Source organism: Orycteropus afer, unplaced genomic scaffold (assembly GCF_000298275.1).
Source record: "Orycteropus afer afer isolate SDZICR_OR568_19922 unplaced genomic scaffold, OryAfe1.0 scaffold00268, whole genome shotgun sequence".
Lineage (NCBI taxonomy): Eukaryota > Metazoa > Chordata > Mammalia > Tubulidentata > Orycteropodidae > Orycteropus > Orycteropus afer.
In genome coordinates, this window is record NW_006921855.1 from 595,232 (window position 1) to 607,114 (window position 11,883).

The 11,883-nt window shown below is 39.1% G+C and overlaps 1 protein-coding gene across 1 annotated transcript in view; it reads left to right on the plus strand.

Annotated features, from left to right (window-relative positions):
• GALNTL6 (polypeptide N-acetylgalactosaminyltransferase like 6) overlaps positions 1 to 11,883 on the plus strand; it is a 533,789-nt gene that overhangs the window by 488,146 nt on the left and 33,760 nt on the right. The window contains exon 10 of the mRNA XM_007950340.2: positions 1,499 to 1,648. Within this exon, the coding sequence (XP_007948531.2) occupies positions 1,499 to 1,648 (150 nt within the window). The remainder of the gene's footprint in view (positions 1 to 1,498; positions 1,649 to 11,883) is intronic.

The following is an 11,883-nucleotide window of genomic DNA, read 5'->3' on the forward strand; positions in this document are numbered from 1 at the left end:
AAAAAGTCCCTTCTCTTCTCCCCACCTCTCTCCTCACCTTTCACCCTCTCTCCTCATTTGATATTTTGGCAGCCTAGGCCAAAGTGCAGCACCGAAGATTAAAGACTACAGCCTTCAGAATGGATTATCATATATCAACATAAAGAAAACAAAAATCCTCACAAGACCAATAAGCAACTTCATAATAAAGGGAGAAAATATTGAATTTGTCAAGGATTTCATTTCACTTGGATCCACAATCAACACTCATGGAAGCAACAATCAAGACTTCAAAGAATGTTTTTTATTGAACAAATCTTCTGCAAAAGACTTCTTTAAAGTGTTTAAAAAGCAAAGAAATCACTTTTGAGGATTATGTTGTGCCTGACCCAAGTCTTTTCAATAGACTCATATCCATAGACAATTAATAAGGGAGACAGAAGAAGAATGGATGCCTTTAAATTATGCTGTTGACAAAGAATACTGAATGGACTACCAGAAGAACAAATAAATCTGTCTTGGACGAAGTAGCCAGAATGTTCCTTAGAAGTGAGGATGGCAAGACTTTGTCTCACATACTTTGAACATGTTAACATGAGGGACCAGTCCCTGAAGAAGGCCATCATTCTTGGTAAAGTAGAGGGTCAGCAAAAAAGAGGAAAACCCTCAACGAGATGGATTGATATAGTGGCTACAACAATGGGCTCAAATACAGCAATGATTGTGAGCATGGTGCAGGGCTGGACAGCATTGTGTTTTGTTGTATACAGTGCAACTATGAGTCGGAACCAACTGGGCAGGATGTAATATCAACAACAATACATTGTAAAAATCAATTTAGTGCATGATAAGTAGCATTTTTAAAATGATAGAATGGAATTGAATAGGAGAGACTAGAGTAGGATAGGAAAGTTTGGATGGAATATCAGAGTGCATTGAAGGGTATCATTTCATGAAACTTCTGTTTCAGTTGAAGGGAGTGCTCTATGTCTGTTTATAACTGGGTCATGATGTAAAATGTATTTCATATTGTAAGTTATAGTCCAAAAATTTCTACACTGCCCTACACAATTACTCTTACCAACCTTAGGAAAGTAATTTGTCTGTTCATTACTTAATCAAGCTTAGTTTTCATTTAAAAGTCTTGCTATCACTTCACTTCACCTGTACTCCTTGTCTTTTTCTCAGTTTAATCAATCTGCTCATTTAGACTAACTGTATAGCATTGATTCAGTAACATGTAGAGAGTCATTAAAAAGTCCCTTCTCTTCTCCCCACCTCTCTCCTCACCTTTCACCCTCTCTCCTCATTTGATATTTTGGCAGCCTAGGCCAAAGTGCAGCACCGACATTTTAAGATACATGCTTTTATCAACACCTCCATTTTGCCTAGACATATTTTTTTCTTGTAAACCATGAAGCAGAAGTTCCAGATTACTAAAAAAAATACTTCCCTTGCTCTTGACTCTTTCCTCCAAATGAAACTCACTATGGCTTTCCTGCTACTGTTGCTTTACTAGCTCTTTACCTTTGGATGGAGAGAAGACATTCGACCTGGTGAGCCATTGCACACTCGGAAATTCTGCTTTGATGCAATCTCATACAATAGCCCGGTCACGCTCTATGACTGCCATGGTATGAAGGGAAACCAGCTCTGGGGATACCGACAGGTAAGAGTCAGTTCACTGAAGTTATTTTCAAATTGCAGTGCCTTAAGGTACTCTAACTCAAGGTTCGAAAAACCAAGCACTTTTTTTATTTAGAATATTTCCTAGACATACATATACATATCTGGCTCACATGTCTGGAGACTGACCACCAGCAAAGATTAGGGTAAAGAAACATCATGTTGTCAGGCTAATTGTTTGTACAGCCATCACAATTAATTATGATTGAAAAATGCCTTTGAGCCAGAGCACTAAATTACAAAGGAAGGACCTAACCTTAACTCAGACATTTCCCAAACAGAGGAACCAATGCATTCAATAAATAAACTCAACTCACTTAAACTCACTGCCCTTAATGGATCTGACTCACAGTGACCCCTCCTTGGGTTTTCGAGGCAGTATCACTACGGAAGTAGATTGCCCAACCTTACTTCTGAGGGTTTGAACCACCAGCCTTCTGGTTAGCACTCTATTGCCTTAGGCACTATGCTATCAGGGCTCCTAATAAATAAATACATATATAATTTCAAGAACCCCAATTCTTTTCCCTCCCCCCATACACACGTTGTTGTTGTTATGTGCCGTTGAGTCAGACCCGACTCATAGACACCCCTCTTTGGTTTTCTGAGGCCATATCACTATGGAAGTAGATTGCCCAACCTTCCGTCTGAGTAGTGGCTTGTGGGTTTGAACCGCCAGCCTTCTGGTTAGCAGTCAAATGCCTTAGGCACTATGCTACCAGAGTTCCTCCATACACACATAGACACACACATAAACACATATATTCATTTATTGTATATCTCAGGCTCACCTATGTAAAAAAAGGGGGGGGGGCATGGGGCAGTGTCCTCTGACCTCCTCTAACTTCATGAGCATTAGAGAGAAGGATCAATAGCAACAGACCAAAACTGATTCCCATAAGTGGGAAGTCAGGCATGCTGCCACCCTCCAAACTTCTTCCCAATTCTGACACTAACTGTCCCTCTTATGGTACTCATTACCTCTCTGGTTTTGATAACTCATTGCAGTGGCCACACAGAACTCACAGATAGTATGATTATGGGGTTTATTAGGTAAGCAACAGGATACAGTTCAGGTTCAGGAATGCTCAGGGTACAATTCTTTGATCAGGACAGCCTCCTCTCTGCCACACTCATAAGCACTTCTCTCTTTGGCCCTTGGCCTCTCTACCAGGTCTCTGACATACTAGGTCAGGTGTTACAAACTCTTAGCTCCGCCCATGCCCAGAGCGGCACTCCAATTCACCAGCAAGCCTCCTGTCCAAAGGCACATAGCTTTCTCTCTGTGTGGCTGGCAAGCCCGCTGCTCTGTCTCATGCTGATCTCTGGGTTCTGCTGCGTCTGCTACTGCCTCTCTGCCAAGGAGGTGTTCAGTGCAGGGATCTTGCATCCAAACATAGACTCCATTCCTAGCTTCTTTCTTGATGGTAGTGAGATCCCTCTTTTCTGTCTCTAAACTCACTGCTGTAGAGTTGATTTGACTCACAGCCACCCCTCCCTTGGGTTTCTAAGGAGGTGTCTCTATGGAAGTAGATTGCCCAATCTTCCTTCTGAGGAGTGGCTGATGGGTTTGAACTGCCAGCCTTCTGGTTAGCAGACAAATGCCTTAGGCACTATGCCACCAGAGCTTTAAGCCTAGTGAGATGGGAAAACTGATCAATCCTCACATTAGGTTTCCATACACTTTTGCAGTCCTACTCCCACAAGTCCTATCCTTATTTATATTATTACAAGCTAAACCTTGGTGGGCCACAAACACCTTACATTTAACTCCACCCAGTCATCTGGTGAAAGTCACAAAGACCAAAGGTAGAAGAGCCATACCAAGTAATTCACTACACCGGACCTTGTCTGAGAGTTGTCTGTGTTAAGATAATTACATTTACACAAATATTTATACATCTATGGAGATAAAATTGCTGCAACTCTTATACAGAAAGATGCCTTTTTGCAATTTAGTCCAACACCTAAGTGCAGAAAAGGAAAACTTATTTGGGAAATTCAAAAGTTTTAAGAACATTAAAATAAACTATGATTGAAGGAAATGGTTCAAAAACAAATATAAAAGCACATTTTATTGAGGTAATAAAATGAGTAAATAAATTATTATTTAAAAAATTTTTCATTCTTTTCCTTTGGTAACTTTTTAGGATACTATACAAATTTGGATATTTTTACAAACTTCTTTGCTTTTTAAGGTAGGACTTGGCTGTCAGCTAGCAGACACTCCATAAATTGTATCCCTCAAATCCGCAATATTGCTAGGGGCCTTCCCAGCCAGTTGGAAGATTCTGTCTTTGGTTGTCTTTCCGTGATCTGGCAGACTCCAAACCCCCGGCTGTAAGGAAAATGTCACACCCACCATTTGAGTCATGAGCTTGGTTATCCCGTGCCTGAGACAAAGTCAATATTCCCTGGAATTATGGAAAGCAGAAGGGAAGAACCTACAGAGAATCAGTATAGGGGCTACTGGCTATGATAACTTTTCACTCACTTAATATGCTTTCTGGTATCTACCCTTTAGAGTTGGGTATCTAAAACTATATTCAAAGGCAGACTTGTCTGCACAAGTTTATTCTGCATACCATGCCCCCAACATCTGGCAGATTGTGGTTATGTGTCCATAAAGTGGTTGTATCCTTCTACAAAACAATTTTAATAAAATCAAAAGAGGTAATGCAAAGATAGCACCAGATATAATAAGGAAGGAGGAACACTGAAATAGGAAAATCCCACCTTTTTCCTCATGAAATGTATACAAAATGATTAATCCTGGCAAATCCTCTTGCTTCTCATTATGGTACATTGTGTATGTGGTACAGTAAGGTACCTTTTTTTTTTTTTTTTTTTTTAAGGGTTATATTCTCACCTTTAAGAAGTTATTATCTGGGCACATCAATAAAATGCCTGCATTGCCATTTCCCTAGTGTGCTGGTGGTCCCTAATGAACAGACCATTTCTCATTACTGTACATTTATAGCATTAGAGACAGAACACTCAATAATGTGCAATTAAGCCAAGAAAATACAGTTGTTTTCATTAGGGAACTTACAAAAGCTTACAGATGGATAAGAGCAACCAATACACAAAGCTTCTGGGTAGAAAGAAAACAGGCTGCAGTGATTTCAAGAGGTAACTCTTACAAGCTTTAACACTTTCCGGCATCCTAACCTTTCCAGCATCCTAAGGGACTGTGCTATGGCTCTTTTCTCAGATCTTTCTGAAGTTATTTGCTTTGCATTACTTAGCTAAAGGTTACACTCACTGTGTATTTATATAACAAGCAAGGTATTTATACTTAATCAGGAACATGCCAAAGGCTCAAAATGGAAAGTTTCTGAAATATCTCATCTTGGTTGATGACTCAGTCTTATTCAAACATACCTGCTTTAGAAAGCTCCTCTTGTTTATTTCAAGGGCTATGCCCAAGGCAAAAGAGAGGATATATATAACAAGAGAAATCTCTCTGTGAAGTTACCTTGTCTATTTAGATGCACTGCTTGGCCCTAGAGGCTCCCAATTGCTTAGCAATCTTTTGAGTTTGCTTTAGAGCTTCCCCCCTTTTAAACATATTCATAAATTTGCAAAGATCTGTAAGACTTCACTAATTGCTTAAAGGAATGCAATGGACCACCTCCTATTCTCCACACTTCCCAGGTAATAATCATCATCATCACCTCCAATATCAAGGAGGAATTGAGCTAGTGCTTTATGCACGTAATCTCAAAACTCATAACCACTTAAGTACTATAATTTCTTCTATAATTTTATAGAAGTTGATACTGGCAGATTTGTGGTAGAGCCAATGTTCAAATTCAGGTGAATCTGGCTTTAAAATCTCTACTCTCTCCTCTGCTACACTCTTAAGAAATCAGATCAGTATTCTCTGAGAGAATGACCCCAATTACTGGTAGACTCAGTGACACTGATACCACCAATCCTGCTTATGAAATTTCTAGGAGCGAGGTGGATCAAAGAGAGAAGTGGGCAGGAAGAAGGTGAAGGTTGTTTCAGGCCCCACTTTCTGACCCAACTTGATCCTTAGCAGCCATCTGCTTTCAGATGTTTTTAGACCTGGCTCTTTGCCACTACACACAAAAGAGAAAGGAATGCCTATTCTATAGTCTTGTAACTTTGTGCAATTGCATTATACCCTACAGTAGCAGATGTCCAGGATGAAGAATCCCATTGTTGGTTCCTTTTCACCACCAGGGGGAGCCATGTTACAAGGACGATGATTTGTGGACGCCACCTCAGTAAAACTATTTCAATTATCACCCAACATCCAAAATAAATAACATTTTTCCTTCTTTTTTAACCCCTACATCTAAATGGCTATCAAGAGTTGCCAACCCTCACCACCTCAACAACACCAATATCTATAAAAGTTAGGAAACAACTTTTCATTTCTATAGGCTTTGCTGGTTGAAGTATTTTCATCTTATCCATGGATTATTGCAATAGCATCATAAAGGTCCTTTCTCCCTCCAACGCATATTGCGTTCTGAAGTCAGAGGGAGTGTTCTACAGTATCTGGTCATTGCATTCCTCGGTTTTAAAACTTCATTTGATACCCTATTGAGTAGATCATAAAGTGCCTTCACATCCCAATTTTCAGCCTGACTCTGCACAATCAAGTTAACATAATGGTTCCCTGCCAGGCTTTAGAGTTAGTCAGACCTGTTGTTATTTTGTGCACTCGAGTTGATTCCAACTCAGCCACCCTATAGGACAGAGCAGAACTGTCCCATAGGGTTCCCTAGGCTATAATCTTTATGAGAGGAGATTGATAGTTCTTTTCTCTTAAGGAGTGGTTAGTGGGTTCAAACCACCAACCTTTGGATTAGCAGCAGAGTGCTTAACCATTGTGCCACCATAACTCCTTAGTCGGACCTAATACATCCTGATTCATCATGAAATTGTAATGTGATCTTGAATAAGTTATTTAGCATCTATGATACTGTTTTCTCATCAGTACAACAAGGATAATTAAATAAGTCATATAAAACTTCTAGCACAGTTTCTGGGAGCTCTGGTATGTAGTGCCTAAGGCACTTGACTGCTAACCAGAAGGCAACCCACCAGCCACTTCTCGGAAGGAAGATGGGGCAATCTACTTCCGTGGTGATATTGTCTCGGAAACCCAAGGAGGGGTAGCTATGAGTGGGGTCCAACTCGACGGCACATAACAACAACAACAACACAGCACAGTTTCTTACCATGTGATCAAATTTCCATCAGTGTAGTTTTCCCTGAAAAGCATATATGGTTAAGCATTTCACTATTAGTCATAAGGTTGGTGGTTCCAACCTAATCAGAGGCTTCAACAGGAGACAGGCTTGGCGATCTGCTTCTGAAAAGTTACAGCCTATGGAGCAGTTCTACTCTGCGCAATTGGGGTCACCATGAGTCAGAATTGACTTAAAGGCAATTAACAACAGGTGCCAAGTGCGCTTTTTACATTGATGATAATGGTAAGGTTTCCTGATATACCTCATCACTAAAGCAACCTAAGCAATGTAAACTACTTTTATTTCCCAAAATTAAGGACTATCTTCCATGTATATTTCTTTTTAAGTAAACTTTTTACTGAAATATATGTCTAGTTTGGGTTTCCCTAGGTGTATACCCTGAAGAAGAATTCTAATGCAAGTGGTTTATTTGGGAAGTGGTCCCAGAAGCTCTTGGTAGGGAGTAGGGAAGTGAAATGAGGAAAGGTTGAAAACTAATAAAAGGTATATTAAGAATCAAGTACTATGGGGGCAATTAGAGCTTAAACTCACTGAGGATCCCCGGGAAATGGTATAGAATACATTTAAAGAAGAAGGGAACTGGGATATATATGCCACTCTAGTCAATCTTTGATGCCTAGGGGCATTTATTCTCTGGCACCTCTGGCCTGCTGCTCTTACAGCAGAACTGCTTTTGAGGCCTGAGAAAGTCAATAGGGCTGAGAGATAAAGATGATAGCTGCTACAAATTGGACCAGTAGGTGCTTAAATGGTAAGGCCTCAAAGGGCTATAGGCCGGACATATAGTATCTGCTGCATCATATACAGAGAAAATTGTATACATCCATGAATTTTTAAAAGAATCCTGTTACCACCACCTAGATCTAGAAACAGAAAAATGTCCACAGCCAAGAAGCTTCCCTCTTACCTTCTACTTAGTATGTCTCATGAAGGCAACCACTACTCTACTCTAGCACCATAAATTAGTTCTGCTTGTTTACACATTGTGTAAATGGATCATAATCATACCATAGATTCGCTTTTGTGTGTGGCTTTTACCTTCAACATTACGTTCATTAGATTTATCCATGTTGTTGCATGTAACAAATGATTCTATTTATTTTTCATTTTCATTACTAGATTATTTTCCATTCCAGATGACTATACCACAAGTTATTAATCCATTGGATTGTTGATCGACATTTGAATTATTACAAATGTAGCACCAGTACAAAGAATACTTGTACAGCAAGGATTGTGAGGAGGGCACCAGACTGGGCAGTGTTTCGTTCTGTTGTACATAGGGTCACTGTAAGTCAGAATCTAGTTGATGGCACCTAACAACCTATACATACATCTTGGTATGCTCAGTATATATTTAAGCATGGGATTGCTGATTAGTACAGTATCATATATTCAACTTTACTTGTTACTACATAGTCTTCCAAAGTGGTTTAACAGCTTATACTTCCATTAGTGTTGCAAGAGAAATCCAGGTATTCCACATAATTACTAACACTTGACATAGCCAGATTCTTTTTCTTTTCTTTCTTCCTTTCTTTCTCTCTCCCTACCTTCCTTCTTACCTTTCTTCCTTTCTTTTCTTGTGTTGTTCATTCTTTGGTTGCAGAGTGATATCATCTACACTGTAAGCCATTTTGGATATCTTGTATGTAGATTACCCATGATTCTTCTGCCTATTTTCTAAGATAAAATTGTCTGCTTTTTGTTACATATTTTATTTTTACATAGTCTAGATACGATGCTTTGTTGAATAAATGTATTGTAAATGTCTTCCTTCACTTGCCTTTTCTCTGTCTTGTGGAGCACTTTCTTTTTTTCTTCACTCAAGTTAATATGTGTCTACCCTCTATGGTTTATCCTTCCTCCCCCACTCACTTCTGGTAACCATCAAGCAATATTTTTCTTTTTGTGAAAGCTTTTTTTTCACTTTTTTTTTTTTAAATTGTGGTATCCTTCAATATCTGTCCTTTTGTGGTTGACAAAATTCACTCAACATAATGGCCTCTAAGTTCATACATGTTACGAGATGTTCTGCAGATTCATTGTAGTTATTTAATATTGCATAGTATTCTATTATGTGTATGAACCAAAGTTTGTTGATCCATTGTTCTATTGATGGTCATTTATGTTGTTTCTACCTTTTGCCTTGTGAGTAGTCCTGCAAAGAACATGGATGTGCATATATCTGTTCATATTATGGCCCTTATTTCTCTATGATATATACCTAGTAGTGAGATTGCTGGGATCATATCATATTTCTGTCTGCCCTGGGAGCAGTGGAAGGCAGGAGTTTGTGTGCGTGGAGGCAAGCCATGGTAAGCCAGCCCCAGGAACAGTGGAAGGTGGGAGTTTGTGTGCATGGGGGCAGGCTGGGTAAGTGAGCACATCAGGGGAGACCAGGAAATGAGCAAAGCAGTTTGGAACAACAGAGATGAACTTGTCTGTCAGTTTGTTGCACTGTGGTGGTTTGAGCATTGCTGGAGACTATGCCACCAGTGTTTCAAATGCCAGCAGGGTCACTCATGGTGGACAGGTTTCAGCAGAACTTCCAGACTAAGATTCAGAAGAAGGAAGAGGTTATCTACTTCTCAAAGAAATGGCCAGTGAAAACATTATGAATAGCAGTGAAACACTGTCTGATGTATTAATGGAAATTTTATGAATAGCCCTGAAACATTGTCTGATATAGGGCTGGAAGAAAGATAAGTCCCTCAGGTCAGAAGGCACTCCAAATATGACTGAAGAAGAGCTGCCTTCTCAAAGTAGAGCCAACTTTAATGATGTGGATAGAGTAAAGCTTTCAGGACCCCCATTTGCTGATGTGGCACATCTCAATATGAAAAGAAACAGCTTCAAACATCCATTAATAATCAGAACATGGAATGTACAAAGTATGAATCTAGGAAAATTGGAAGATGTAAAAAATGAAACGGAACACATGAAGATCAATATCCTAGGCATTAGTGACTTGAAATGGACAGGGTTTGGCCATTTTGAATCAGATGATCATATGATCTACTATGCTGGGAATGACAAATTGAAGAAGAATGGCATGGCATTCATCATCAAAAAGAATGTTCCAAGACACCTATGTAGAAGACCAGTTAATACTACTATTATTCAAATTTATGCACCAAACACCAAAGCCAAAGATGAGGAAAATAAAGATTTCTTCACTCTGAAATTTACTGGATATGCAATCAAGATATGTTAATTATCACTGGTGATTAGAATACAAAAGTTGGAAACAAAGAAGAAGCACTAATAGTTGGAAAATATGGCCTTGGTGATAGAAATAACATTGGAGATCTCATGATAGAATTTTGTAAGACCAATGACTTATGCATTGCAAATACCTTTTATCAACAACACAAACGGCAGCTATACATATGTATTTTGCCAGACGGAGTACACAGGAATCAGATTGACTACATCTGTGCCAAGAGGTGATGGAGAAGCTCAATATCTTCAGCCAAAACAAAGCCAGGAGCTGATTGTGAAACAGATCATCAACTGCCCATATGCAAGTTCAAGTTGAAGCTGAAGACAATTAAAACAAGTCCACAAGAGCCAAAGTATGGCCTTGATTATATTCTTCCTGAAATTATAGACCATCTAAAGACTAGATTTGGTGCACTGAACACCAATGACTGAATACCAGAGGAATTGTGGGATGACATCAAGAACATCATCCATGAAGATAGTAAATGGTCAGGAAGGGAAGCAAAGACTAACAGAGGTCAGAAGAGACTCTGAAACTTGCCCTTGAATGGAGAGTAACTAAAGCAAATGGAAGAATTGACAGGATAAAAGGAGCTGAACAAAAGATTTCAAAGAGCAGCTCAAGAAGGCAAAATCAGTTATTATAATGAAATGTGCAAAGACCTAGATTTGGAAAACCAAAAAGCAAGAACATGCTCAGTATTTCTTGAGCTGAAAGAACTGAAAAAAAAAAAAATTTAAGCTTCAAATTGCAATATTGAATGATTGCATGGACAATATGTTGAATGATGCAGGAAACATCAAAAGAAGATGGATGGACATGGAGTCATTATACCCAAAAGAATTGGTAGATGGTTATCCACTTCAGGAGGTGGCATATGATCAAGAATTAACAGTACTGAAGGAAGAAGTCAAAGCTGCAATAAAGGAACTGGCAAAAAACAAGGCCCCGGGAATTCACAGAATATCCACTGAGAAGTTTCAACAAACAGATGCCGCACTGGAGGCACTCATTTGGCTATGCCAAGAGATTTGGAAGATGGCTACCTGGCCAACTAACTGCAAGAGATCCATATTTGTACCTATTCCAAAGAAAGGTGATCCCACAGAATGTGGAAATTATCAAACTGATATCACATACAATAAAATCTTACTGAAGATAATTCAAATATAGTTGTAGCAATGTCTTGACAGAGAACTTCCAGGAATGCAAGCTGGATTCAGAAGGGGACATGGAGCAAGGGATATCATAGCTGATGTCAGACGGATCTTGACTCAAACCAAATACCAGAAAGATGTTTACTTGTGTTTTATTGACTATGCAAAGGCATTTGATTGTGTCAGATCATAACAAATTGTGGATAACATTGAGAAGAATGAGAATTCCAGAACACTTGATCATACTCATGGGGAATCAGTATATATATCAGGAGGCTGTCATTCAAACAGAACAAGGAGATACTGCATGGTTTAAAATCAGGAAGGGACTGCATCAGGGTTGTATACTTTCACCATACTTATTCAATCTGTATGCTGATCAAATAATCCAAGAAGCTGCACTATATGAAGAAGAACATGGCATCAGGATTGGAGGAAGGCTCATTAACAACCTAAGATACACAGATGAAATAACTTTATTTGCTGAAAGTGAGGATGACTTGGAGCACTTACTGATGACAATTGAAGACTATGGTCTGCAGCATGGATTACACCTCAATATAAAGAATATGAATAGCAAAGA